The 14685-nt window shown below is 33.0% G+C and overlaps 1 protein-coding gene across 1 annotated transcript; it reads left to right on the top strand.

Moving 5' to 3' along the window:
- The first annotated feature begins 5397 nt into the window (after positions 1 to 5397).
- LOC149080612 (acyl-CoA Delta-9 desaturase-like) lies at positions 5398 to 14467 on the top strand. Its single transcript, XM_089239763.1, has 5 exons — positions 5398 to 6104; positions 11099 to 11315; positions 12743 to 12873; positions 13011 to 13216; positions 13834 to 14467. Exons 2-5 carry the CDS (start codon positions 11123 to 11125, stop codon positions 14273 to 14275), a joined length of 972 nt encoding a protein of 323 aa, XP_089095889.1. The 5' UTR covers positions 5398 to 6104; positions 11099 to 11122; the 3' UTR covers positions 14276 to 14467.
- The last annotated feature ends 218 nt before the right edge of the window (positions 14468 to 14685 follow it).

Genomic DNA, 14685 nt, shown 5'->3' with positions numbered 1-14685 from the left:
TTCCTTTGTTTTCCAGGATGATAATGCCCGACCGCATAGAGCTCGTCTGGTGGAGAACATGCTTGAAGCTGAAACAATACAGCGTATGGAATGGCCAGCGTGCTCTCTTGACCTGAATCCAATCGAGCATAACATGCTCGGATGACGCATTGCTGCGCGACCAAGGCCGCCTGTTACTGTCCGAGACTTGCAGATTGCACTTCTTGAGGAGTGGAACAGTATTCCCCAAAGTCTGATCGATAACCTCATCGCATCCATGGCAAACAGGTGTGCAGCAGTCTTAGCTGTTCGAGGAGACCACACGCCCTATTAAAACTCATGCATCATGTCTAAACAGTACTTTTTTTTTATCGTTTACATGTAACCAAATTGTTGCCCTAAATCATCTTTTCATGTTTTTTCCATATTTTCAAAGAATTAAAGCTTAATTCCAAATTTTTTTACGTCTTTTTTCTGTATTGCGCATTGATACGCGTGTACTATCCATTGTATGCCAATACGTGGCTGTCTCGCACGGTTTTCTTCACTTTTTTGCTTGCTCCCCTAATTGTTTTGAGCAGTGTATATGTGTGTGTGTGTTTGCATTCAAGATTTTGATTAAATTTTATAAGATTAAGATCAAACTTTGGAAACGTGTTGATGAAAGGTTGGGAGAAAAATTAAAAAATTTGAGAGCAAAAAATCGGTTATATAGGACAATCAACACTAGAAGTTGATTTTTATGTAAATATGGAGCTTGACGAACATGTTACCAAACTACTCAAATTTCATGTCAGGGTATCTAAACATCTCAGCTGAACCATTTTAATTCTCATGTCTTCAACCGGTGAAACTCTCTTACGAACAAGGCGATTCAATAATTAAGAGAATTCAAAATAAGAGAATTTTTTGGATATTATGCTGAGGTGAATTCAGAAAGAAAAGTTCACTGTCTCTGCAGGGAATAAAACCCTGGTCCTCCTGCAATCCAGACAAGACGATTCACACCGAAAGCCTCATCTCGCTTCATTCACACCATTCTATAGTTCTATAATTTTCGAATGAGTTTTTAGGAGATTGTAGACAAATCAGAACACGCAAACTTTAATTATAGACACCCTGTGTATATTGATTAATCATACTCGGCCATAGCATTACTGTAATGAATGAGCCATAGTAATTAAAGTTGATAAATATACATTGATTGTTCCGGGACTATCGTCTTTATTGCACCACGGTTATTTTCTGCGTACAAGGGCTAATTATATTGAAACCTACAATTTATAGCTGGTTCTGAACTGCATCGTTATAAAACTAATTTATAAAACTATATTTCCCTCATATAGATGATGTCAGTCTGCACTTTTTTATGCAAGATTTACAGAAAACTGGATGTATGTAGAGATGCTAATTTTTGTCCGCTCCAAGAAAATAATAATCTACCCGCTTCAATAACGTATTGGTATAGCGCAATTGTAAGGAAACTAGTGGTAGAACATGACCAGGAGTTGACCGTAGATGAATTGATAGATCACTTCTGCACACAACAGCAAGTGTTCATGGATGGTATCTCGTCTGAGGAAAAGAGAAATGAGGAGAAGTTCCTCACTTTTCAAATGCCATTAGAGAGATGTATAGAATGTGGGAATCTGTGTATAAAACTTTGTAGAAAAGAACCAATCAAATAAAGCTGTGAGCAATGAATCTGTCCAACGACAATGCAATTTTACATTTCTGAGAAATCCTAAAAACGAGGCAAAAGCAAGTGCCATTGGCTAAGCTCAGCGCCGGATCTTGAAACCTGCGGACTACGTGGCCGCAGAAGGCGCCAACTGAAGGGGGCTGATTTTGTAATGAACTCACCGAAAGGGTGGGGAATTATTTTATCACCAAAATATCATTCGCTTACACTTGAAAAATGTCCAGCAGCGACCCTGGATAGGTTCTTTTTTAACCTCCTTACTTTCACGGACGTAATATTGCGTCCAAATGCCAGTGGAATAAATTCAAAAACAAGAATTTCTCCGTATTTCCTTTCCTCTTTCACTATCGTGAAGCTTTATAGTAACCAATCAATCGAAGTTGCTTTTTCTTTCAATCGTTTCTCTCTATACCCCTGTTAATGATTTCTTCCCGCAAATATGTAATGTTTCTTTCTACAATATGCATGTAAGAGCGAAAGAGAACAAGTAGGGTGAGGGTAAAAGAAGGACTCTAAAAAAATATTTCCCCTTCATTTTTCTAACGTGCGGTTAGCTGAGGACGTGGTTTCTAGTTTTAGTGCCGATTCGTCAAATAGAGATAATCCAAATTTGTTGTCAATACCTTGTACGTGTAGTGGTTAATGTCATACGGAAATAATAAGTTTGCAAATAATAGAGAGTCCGTAAATTATCCTAAACGATAGTCCTCCTTTTTCTCTCGTTTAGAGTAAGTTAATTTGCAAACATTATCGTATTGTATTGTTTATTTATGACGTGATTATACTGTACAGATTTTCTTGCATCATTTATGAAATTATTAATATGTTGTAATATATTAATTAAATTCCGTTTTTGTGTGTGTTAGTCATTTTTATGTGAATGAATAATTGTGGAACGAATTATTCAAGTTTTCATTATGTCCTACGGGAAAGTTTGATTCGATATACGAACGATTCGAATAACGAGCACGTTGGCGGAACGAATTAAGACTGTGAACCGAAGTTCCAACTGTACAGTGAAACTTCGGTATAATTTCAGTACTCGATGGGTCCAAGAAAGTATCCTTATAAAGGTTTTATCGTTTTTGATGAAATATATACAGTATTAATACTATTGGAAAGTAGATTCGGACCAGAGAATAATATCGTTGAATAGGCGATTGTATTTGTGCGTGGTATCGTTTTATATATAGGACTTTCACTGTAAAATAAACTGAGAGGAGAGTCTATGAAGAAAAAGGCGTTTAGTGTTGTGTTGCAGTGATGCGTTGTGTATATGTGTGAGAAAAGCGAAATTATTTTCGCAGCAAAGTCCAGGAATCTTTTCAAGAAAAACGTCTAAGAGAGCAAAAGCAACCAAGTCACTAAAATGATCTACGATGGATGTCTATACCAGAGATCTTCAACCTTTCAGACACGGCGCGGCGGCCCAAATTAAAACTTCCGACGAAGCCTGCGGACCACTAACTCATGTAATTTAGTGACATCTTAATAGAAGGGGCCAATGGGCCCCCCCCCTGAATAGAGGACAAAAATAATTAAAGACTTTTATTTATTCTGAAATTATTTCTTTTATTAATTACCAATTTTGATTAAATCTGAAATTATTTTTTTCTAATTCTGAAAAGTTTTTGATTAATTACTGGTTAAATTAATTAATTCTATTTTAATCTGAAATGACTTTAAATGATTCTTTGTCATTCATTCATTTCGGTAATTTTAAAATTATTTTCCTTTTAAATATATTTTGAAATAATTTCTTAAAATAATTATGCATTCTTTTATTAATTGTGAAATAATTTCACTCAGAAATTACGAAATTATTTCTCTCATTGATTTATGCTATTTATAAGTTATTTTATAAAAATTCTAAAATAATTTCTTTCAAAAATTCAAAATTTATTTTTTTCAGTAATTCTGAATTTTCATCAATTTGTTCCAAACTTATTGCCTTCATTTATTCTAGAATTATCTATTTCATTTACTCTTCTTCATCAATTCCGAAATTATTTCTCTCCGAAATTCCAAAATGGTTTTTCTCACCAATTTCGAAATCATTTCCTCCATCAATTCCAAAATTAATTCTTTCATTAATCATTCATTGTTTCATACATATAGAATTAATCTTTTTTTCAATGTTTTCAACCATTTTTTCTGAAAATGTTAGTGGGCCACGACGAAAAGCACCGAGGGCTAAATGTGGCCAATGGGTCATGCGTTGAAGACCCCTGGTTTATACCGCAGGCATGTGTAGTGATGTGTGAAAGATCAGAAATGTGCATGTTTATCATGTTCAACAAGTTAACTTGAAAACATCAATAGCGCCACGAAACGAGAGAGAAAACATCCAGAATCTTTTTTTTATTTTTTGTATTTCCTACTGAGCATCAAATCTTCTACGACAGTGCTTCGCAACCTTACTGAAAACGAGGACCCGTAAAATGTCTAAAACAATTTGACGAACCACTTGTGTCCCGTATTCCGGGACATACCTGTAATTTTCGTTATTCTGACCTTTATGCATTTGTCTCGTTTTTTGAACGACACTTAATTCAATTTGTAATTTTGTAATAATTACTGAAGTCGTTCTACACACACAGCGTTTTGATAATAAACTTATATTACGATAATTACGGCAAAATTATATAAATAAATAAATAAATATACATATATATATTTATACATTATATATATTTATATATATATATTTATTTATCTCGCATATTTGTCAAGTTTAACATTTGTCCACAATTTTTCAGAAATTTTAATTACGATCGGAGAGTGATTGTGCCTACTTTTGGATGTTTTTGATGACAATCGGCGATGTTCCGTATTTTACAGATTATTATTTAAGATTCCAGTCTACCGTATTTTTCTCAATAAAATATGGTCATCAGGTTATTTGAATTTTTTTTTTCGTGGAAAGCAAAAATTTTTTTTCGAAAACTGACTTGTATGAGCCCTTTAATTCCACACCTTTCAGCAATTTTATCAGTAATAAGCAAATTGCATTTAAAGCAGTAAATTGCAATTTTCGGCAAAATATAGTGATATCCTGTATTTAAGATCGCAATTCCCTGCATTTCCCTCGATTATGTATAGTAAACTAAGTACGAAGGTATAATTTTATTTGAAAACCCACGTGGATATATTACTAATATCAATTAAAACGGGTGAATAGTTTTATCAAATCTGCCTGCGGACCATAGGTTCAGAAACGTTGTTTAACGAAATTTTATTCGCAGAAATGGTGTTAGTGCTTATAGAATTAGTGATTGCGAATCGATTTAACTTCGTTTCCACTAAAAAAAATATGATAACAAAAAACAAGTATGATATTTGTCATAAATCCGTGAAATTTTCTTCGTCTTGACCGCCGGAAGAATGATGCAATACCTATGACCAACATCAAGAGAGGTCAACCCACGTGCACCTGACCCATCTTTTCTCACCAGCTATATAGAAACACCCAGATAGAGACAGAGAGAAAAGAAAAGTACTTAATATTCGTGTTTCTATAGATTTCATCATAGAATCATAACGAAAGGGGAAAGAAACAAGGTCTGTAGGGCCAGTTTCCAAAGGTTGGCCTGCACACACAAACTATAAACTACGCAATGACGCGAGTATTGTTTGTTTAGTTTTTATTTTCATTTTGGACGGAGAAACTTCCGATGAGCGCTGTCTGTTCCTTTCTCTCTGGCGATCACGCCATAACAAAACACGCCACGAGAGAGTGGCGCTGATAGAGTCAACCAATCAACGCATCGCCGGCACGCGACGTCATACACGTGGTGAGTAGTTGACTATTTTTTGACAAGGCTGGCCCTTCTCCTTGCTATCAACTACCGATTTCAATTGCAATCTAAGTAATAATAACAAAATTAAAGCTAGGAAAAAAAAAATATATTTCCTTTTTTTAACCGAGTAGTGTATACGATAAGAGGGAAAGAAAAGCGATTGATTCTATTTTAAGAAACGTTTTTTGCCGCACGTCTTATCTCTGTGTTACTAAACATATTTTTTTTTTGAGATTCTCGTGTTTTGAATTCCTCTTATGAACGAGGGAGAAAAATCTATATAATGTGGACTCTCTCACCTCGGATGGAAAGTGATTGAAACGTTCAGATCGCTGGTTGGTTTGAGACTTTGCCCGCTACGTGTGTTGCCGGTGAAACACTGTGTCATGCTTTGAACGTCGTCATCATTCGGCAAAAAACAACCCGGAGGTTGTCTAATCCACGTGTCTTGTTGCTTCATATAAATATATATATATATATATAAATAGCTCATCGGATGCTAGCTCATATCGCTCTCTGGTGAGACCGAACGAGGACGTTCTGTTTTTACTGGACCGATCTCCCACTGTCTATTCGAAGAAATTCAGTCGTGATTCCGGAAGTATCCGTCATCTGCATTGAAGGTAAGGGATTTTTCTTTTATTCTAATAATTACTTTGCGGTAATATATTATGGCTGGTGAAATAGACTTTTAGAATCGATTTCTCTTTTGTAGTTCATCATGATTTACGATTTGTCAATGGATTTTACATCTTGTTTCGAGAAAAACTTAATGGTTCGTTGTGTGCGTTTTATTTTGTGTGTGGACTGTTGAATTGCGATAATTTTGCAATGAAGCAAGACAGATCGATAAATTTTTTTGCAAAAAAAATCTGACTGATTTAGAAAATAAATAAAATTACTACGACTTCGATGAAAATGTGAATTTCAAGGTTAACCACATCCCGTGTACATGTCCAAAAACCCATTACACAAATTTCTTTTCTCAATTGTTCTGGTATTTTAGAAAATACATCTTTTATTGATCACTTCGGTAAAAAATGCGGCTATGTAAGTGCAATATTTTCTTTTATCCAGAAAGAATTGCATTTTTTTTTATTGATATGTCATTTTTCAAGAGAATTTTTTTTTTTAAATTTCACTAAAGATTAGAAATTCAAGGTATAATCTTGCGTAGCAAAGTTGAATAGTTATCTGTTTATACGTAACATTAAAATAAAAGCAAACTGTATATTTCGTCTTTTTAATCAACTTCAGCCAATTAAAACACCCGCTCTAATTCATTAAATTGCTAATTCATTAAAAAGTGCTAGAAGACAGTTGAAGAATACTTATACAAAAACTACAGGGCGCGGTAGCCCAAGTCGATGAGATTACTCGCCTAAAGTACCAAAGGGTGTTTAAAGGTGTCGCGAGTTCGATACCCGATTCATCCTTGTCAGAAAACTTTCCTGACAGGCGTACAACAGAAATGGTGACATGCCCGCAGAAAAAAATGTCTACCGCAGGAAGTCCCCCTATCGAAGGGTTAGCGCACCAACCTCTCGATGAGTATAAAAACAAGCCTGCCGTTCGGAATCGGAAATAAATTGTAGATCTCAGTCAAATTAGCCCTCTCGTGCAGAAAATGACTGGTGCGATAATGGTCAAATGATTCAATTAAAAATATGCTAACAGCAGAAATTTACTTCCGTTTTTGTAATTTTATTTTTAATGTTTTATGGAGGTGAACCATACAAGGTCAAGTGCATCATGATTTACGATTTCCATATGATTTTGCATTTTGTTTCAAGTAAAGCTCTACGGTTTCTTATGAATTTGTTTTTTGGGAAGGGGACTGTTTAACCCTTACAGCGGCTGTCTTGTCAAACTTGATCTGCTTTATTTCGGTCACCCCGAAATATCTCTGGTTCTCTCAACACACTTTTATTTCCAATGTGGCAGCTATAATGTGGATCAGGAAAATTTTAAAAACCGCTTAAGGCCCCTCTCACACGGAGCTGGTCCGGAAGAAGTTTTAACAATTGGTATATACTGAGCCGAAATTCGCCCGCAACTTCGAAGTGTTTATGCGGGTGCGGACATCGTCCGCATGTGTCAAAACCTAAGTGCGGCTCCGCATCCGCACATGCAAGTTTTGACAATTAGGTTGTTCGGAGCTATTCACACGACGCGGATGCGGGTTGAATTCGTTCGCATCTTTGGCTAATTTTAAAGATTATTTTGCACAGAATTTTTTAAATTATTTTTTAATTATTACAATAAAACCTGTCAATGGCCACTAACGGGACCAAAATTATAATCCGTTCTGTAATTCATTACGAATATAATTGACTAAATACTTAGCTTTTAAATTTAATTAAAAAAATTTATTAAATTTTTAATCTTTTTAATTTTTTTAAACTTTAAAAAATAAGCACTTGAATATTTTTGTTGCCCCCTCGATACCTATAAGTATATTTTACTCGATATTGAGTTAAGTTTTATGAAAGTTATTTCTTAAAACTTGGAAAAAAAGCAACCAATAAATTTAGCGGTTGCATTGCAACCGATCAGCTTATTGGTTGCATTTGTAAAAAAATTATAAAATTTTTAGTGTAATCCAGGCATATATATTTATATATATATATATATATATATATATATATATATATATATATATATATATATATATATATATATATATATATATATATATATATATATATATATATATATGGCCGGAATTAGACTATAAAGTTTTATAAAAGTTAAAAAATTTAAACAATAGGCGTATCGGTTGCATTCAAGCAAATGCAACCGGCGATCTTATTGGTTGAATTTTGTTTTATGAAAGAGCTTTTACAAAACTTTTATAGAGTAACGTAACAATACCTAAGACATAATTATGATGCGGATATTTCTAAGCACAGACATTTTGAGTTTCCACCCTTCTTTTTTCTACTTGCAAAGTCTGATATCTTCTGATGAGTTTTTTTTTTTTTGTTTTTTTTTTGGGAACATCATTGGATGTTTTGGAATTTTTCTTTCATATTTTCCATAAAAAAGATAGATCTTGGATTTTTTTTCAAAACCTTTTGAAAATATTTTAAGATATTTTCTGCCGTCGACTGTTTGTGAAGGCATCTTTATACCCATATTCTATGGGGCTCTAGATTAAACCACCAAAGAATGGCTCTAGGCTCCCTATAAGCACTGAATCGGGTGAAGGAGAAAAATAATTACAAAAATTGCGAAAAAAATAGTTTTTATGCATGAGTTTCAAAATAAAGATGCTGGCGAAGCATCTTTATTGCTCGTGTGAAAAGGTTAAGTATCGCTATAATTTTACAGGAGTTACACAGGGATTCATACATTTTTTTTTTGGTAAAAAAAACCTTCAGATTACGATCACTGATCGGGAACTACGACTTTGGTGCAAATGTAAAATTCAAGGTTATACAGTTTCCTTTGCATCAAGGGGATACTAATTGGAAAGACATATGAAGGCTGGATGAAATGAAATCTTATTTCTAGAGGCTGATGAAGGCCATCCGCGATTTATCTATAGATTTTGCATCTTGTTCAAGTTGAACAATTGTTTTCTTTATGAATTGATTTTTTTTTGTTGATTTTTAAAGAATCGTTATAGATCCTCGTTATCCACGTAAAACGGATAACGAGGATCTAAAAATCTGGCTATCCGCGTGAAAACTCGCGCGTTTTTCAGGATAGCCAGACGCAGAGATTCATATTTTTTTCCAAGGAAAAAACCCCTCAGATTATGATTACGAATAAGATAATTATCGATAATATTTAAGGACAAACGACTTTGTTGAAAATGTAAAATTCAAGGTTGAGAGGTTATTCGTTCACATGAACTAATAGTGATTGGAAAAAGATATATGCATGGGTGGTGAAAAGGAAACACCTTGCATTTAGATCGAATTTAATTCTAGAGTCTGGTGCGATAATGTCGATTTATCTATAGATTTTTTTTTTGTCTTATTAAAATTAAAATAATTGTTTCCTTATGAATTTTGATATATATATATATTTTTTTTTTTTGGGGGGATTGTTGAAGAACCGCTGTGATTTGATTAACATAAGTTGTACTCCGATATAACGAACTCCAATTCAACGAATTCCTCGGTTTAATGAATTTTTTCCGAAGTTCTGACGAAAGTAAATTTCAAACTTCTATTTAACAAATTAAAACCCTCGATATAAACAATTTTTCTGGAATTGTCCTTAATTTATTTCTCATCACCCAAAACCATAGTCTGAAGATTTCACTTCTTTCGGCACTTCTTAGAGAAGAATAAAATAGGGACAGAAATCTGTTCCTTTCTGAGTAAAGGAGGCAATAAAGCCATTTAGAGTGTGCGTGGGAAGGGTTTAGTAGCCAATTGGTGTACACCAATACCATAAAACATTTTGCTATATCCGCATGTTAGATCCCCACCAAAAAAATTTCTATCGAGCAATTTTCTCATGCACCCTGACTTTATTCTTAAGTATGCATATATTTTTTTCAATTGTCAAAAATAAGTCGCAGCACCAACCTCAAAGAAAAAGTAGGATTTAAAATTCAGTTTTGAGTGTTTTATGCTTCTCATCAATTTGACCCCGATTTAACGAATAAAATATCGATTTTTTGCGATTCGTTAAACCGGTGTTCGACTGTATTTCGCAGAGAAGTGATTCATAGATTTTTTCAATTAGAAAAACTTCAAATTACTATCACGAAATAATGACTAAGATTTTGATGAAAATGTAAAAAATTCAAGGTTAAGGATTAATTATTTTGCATCAAAATAATACAGAATTTGTGAAAGATGGTGCAAAGCTGGGTGAAATAAACCTCAAGAATTCAAAGGTGAAATAGAAACTCTTCAGGATTGAATTTTTTAGTAGACTTTTCGAGAATCACTATTAATTCAAATAAATTTTGCTTTGAAGAATATCATTAATTCGCAAAACGCCAAAAAAAAAAAAAAAAAAAAATTATGTACATAGTATATTTTTAGCATAAAAAAAATATTTTACTTAAAAATGTAAAATTAAAGTTTTGAAAACATATTTCCTGAAAATATTGAGACTTGAACATAATAGTTTAATATAATCTACTCCTATCTCGACTTTAAAGACTTTGAAATTCAAGTTTACTGCGAAACGTTAACTACAACGATAAATATCTGTATAACGATATTTTATCAAATTGTATTTGAAATTACTAGCAGTTAAACTCCTTCTCGATACAACGATATTTTTTATATTCCGCTCGAAATAACCTTCAATATATTTTTAAATTCCTCACCTGTTTTTGTTTTTTCGAGGGTGTCTAAATAGCATATTATTTTACACTATCTTCCAAAACTGCTAAATGAAGTTGCCGTGAAGCTACTTTGTGTATAGTACACAAAAATATTGTGCGGTAAACTAGATTACAGGGGGAAACAAAACTAAATCTTATGCATATAAACTAATCAATTACACAATCATCTGCAGTGCTTTGAAAACGTCTGATAGTTTCGACTTGTACTAAAATTTGAAGTAAAATTTAATTTTAATTTTTTTTCTTCGTATTTTTCCATAAATTTATATATTTTCTAAAACTAATCTTTTATTTTTTTAGGATCTAATATACTTTTGCTAAAACATGACTCCTAAATCGTGCTCTACAGAAACCATTCCCGCCGAGGTGCTAAGTGTTATAAAGGAGCCGGAGCAAAAATCTTTTCCATTGCAAATTGTTTGGAGGAATGTTGTCTTGTTCGCGTATTTGCATTTAGCATCGTTATACGGTGTCTATCTCATCTTCACATCTGCAAAATGGCAGACCGATTTATTTGGTGAGTAAAGATTTGATTTTGATAAATTGTTTCAGAGAAAAACAAGAAAAGTATAACTGAGCGCGTTCAACTTTTTTCTAACGCAACGCTGTTTTGTGTGATGTTGGAAAAATTCTAAGTTTGGGATACATTTGCACAACATTATTTTTAATCGATCAATTTTGAGTCAATTTGATCCAAAATTGACTTGTGTATGTGTTTTACTAAAAAAATCTAACGCAAGATGGGCTATCAGAAGTTCAATTTTAAAAATTTATGTATTTTTCTCGTCTGAAAATGTATCGATATGGTCAAGCATCAAGAGACCTTGTATAATTTTTTACGCTTTTTTACACTTTTTTTGTTGTCGACTCTCATCAATGAACAAATTATTTAATTTAACTGATTTTATGTATCCACCCTATTTTTCAGTAAAAAAAACGGTGCTTTAATTGTAATAAGCTATAACTCTATCAGTTTTGGTCGTGTAAAGAGCGATTTTTTTTTTTATTTTCACACGTCAGTGTTCATGATTTTTTTTTTATTAAATACTGTTGAACTCGTGGGATACACAAGAATGATATAAAGAATCTATTTCATGTTTTTTTTTTACTTGAATCGCTTTTGAGATGGTGTATGATAAAATTATTTTTTTTAAACTGTAAAATTTTGTAACAGTAAACTAAGACTATTGGTTTAGACATTAGCGTTTGGATGAAGATAGAAATGAACATCTTGTATAGTAATAGATACAATAGCATACAGGGTGCGTAGCCACCACCTGGCATCGCAAATTACTAGCGAACCGTTCATCCTAAAGGCGTACTTCCAGTAAGAAAAAGGTATCCAAACAACGTGTGGACCTTAGATGCATCATACCTAATGCTAGGGGCCGTACAGTTATTGAAATAAAAACAAATTAACTTCATATACGGACGCCATGTGCTCAAACAGAATTGAAAGTTTTGCCTTGATTTTTTTTTTTTTTTTTTTTTTTTTTCTGCAGCGAAAACAATAATTCCACGTTTCTAAGCACAATATTTGCTGAAATATTTGAATTCAAAAATTGGGAATAAAATAATCTATCTATATAGATAGGATAAAAATAGGAGAATGGTTGGAAAAAAAATAGCATATATGATTGAAAAAGTGTGTGATATATATGGAAACGTGGAATATTTTTTGTTAGTCTCAGGCGGACGGAGCAACAACTTTCTAATTTTCATACGAACACCCTGTGCTCAAAAACCAAAGTTAGTTTTTTTATTTTAATAACTACTCAACCCCTGGCAACATGGATGACTCATCTGAGTTCTACACATTGTTTGGATACTTTTTCTAATTGGAAGCATGCCTTTAGGATCATGGTTCGCCAGGTCGCTATGCATCCTGTGTATATATGAATTCTCTTTTGGTGTATAGCTAATTATTCATATACTTTTATTTAGCTTTCCTATTATACATTTTTTCTGGCCTGGGAATAACTGCTGGTGCTCACAGGCTCTGGGCGCATAGATCTTACAAAGCCAAGTTACCTTTGAGGCTATTTCTGGCTTTTCTCAACACCATAGCATTTCAGGTAATTAATTTATCCTACTTTTCTTTCATAGCACAATGAATTGTCAAAGCCTAACATTTCCTGTTTTTAATTCATTTGCTTTGTTTTGATTTATTTAATCTTGTAAAAAAGTAAATGTGTGTTTTTTTTCTCATCAGAATGATATCTACGATTGGTGCAGAGATCATAGAGTTCATCACAAATATTCTGAGACTGACGCTGATCCTCACAATGCAACACGTGGCTTCTTCTTTGCTCATATGGGTTGGTTGCTTTGTCGTAAACATCCTGAGGTCATCGAGAAAGGCAAGAATGTCAGTTTGAACGATGTTTTGGATGATCCTGTGGTTAAATTCCAAAGAAAGTAAGTTTGTTGTTTAATAGAAAAGTATATTGATAGCGTATTTAGTATTAGTAGTATCAGTGTTTTTATTTTCAGTTGCCATTTCAAAGTTTTAAAATACAGAGTAAAATGGTATAGTCATTAGTTTTATTTCCCATAAAATCCGCATTTGAAAAAATATACCTGTGGTAAAATGCCGGAGATCAAGACCTAAAAGAAAGTAATAATTTAAATTTCGAAGACATGTAAAGAAACTTAATTATAATATTTAATTATATTCATAAAATAAAATCGAGTCAATGTTTATATTAAAATAATAAGGGTTGAGAAAAAAATAAGTGAGAGATAATATAAAATTTCGTAAATTTGACATTAAAACATCACTAATTTTGATATTTTTTAGTGATTTAAATTGTTGAATCAATAATTATGTTGAAATAATAATAAATTTCAATACAAACAGTAAAAAATGATTTAAATATTATTTAGATATATTGCTGCAAAATTTCATTTAAATCACATACAATTTTAATGTAATTTCTTTCTTTTTTTTAAGAGAAATCATTATTTACAGAATATATTTTTATGTACTTTTTCTACATTTTCAAATTAAAAATAAAACTTTTTTTTATTTATAGATATTATCTGCCTTTGATTCTTCTTTGCTGTTTCACTTTGCCGACATTTATTCCGATGTATTTCTGGGGAGAAACATTCCTGAACGCTTTATTGATTCCTGCTGTTCTTCGATACGTCTTCACTCTGAATCAAACCTGGCTGGTAAATAGTGCTGCGCACATGTGGGGTAATCGGCCTTATGACGTCAGCATTAATCCTAGAGAAAATGCTCTCGTTGTCCTGGGAGCAATCGGAGAAGGTTTCCATAATTATCACCACACATTCCCTTTTGACTATGCTACAAGTGAATATGGCTTGAAATACAACTTGACAACGATGTTCATAGATCTGATGGCTTTATTTGGCCAAGCGTATGACAGAAAAACTGCCCCAACTCACGTGATTCATTCACGTAAAGAAAGAACCGGCGAAAAGAGCCGTGTATCCATCAAAGGAGAGTGATTATTTGACTTTATAATGGCATAATAAGAAATGTCAAGTCTGTGATTTGGTTTTTATCCGTTAATGGTAAAAATCTTTTTTTGTTCGGCAGGAATATTTCAACAGCTAGGACTAAAAATCTTGTATTGAGTCTTCATGTTGAGATGACCCATGACTTTTATGTACAGTTAAATAAAATAATGTTAAACATCAGTTTGTTTTTTTATTGCCTTAAAAAGGAGGTATAATTCATACATTTGTGTCTCATTAATGAGCTTATTGGTGGTGGGGGAAGGAGTTCATGTCATTAAATGCGTAAGACTTCATATGTTAGCTGACAGACTGCAGTGAGACTGTCTTAAAATGAACTCTCTATACAAAAAGGCCCATGTTCATTCATTTTATTAATAACTGATCATCGATCACCTGGT

Source organism: Pholcus phalangioides, unplaced genomic scaffold (assembly GCF_987345545.1).
Source record: "Pholcus phalangioides strain wild (caught in Gottingen) unplaced genomic scaffold, Ppha-v1.0 ptg000011l_1, whole genome shotgun sequence".
Classification (NCBI taxonomy): Eukaryota; Metazoa; Arthropoda; class Arachnida; order Araneae; family Pholcidae; genus Pholcus; species Pholcus phalangioides.
Note: the sequence above shows the minus strand (reverse complement) of the source record. Positions and strands in the feature narration are given on the sequence as shown.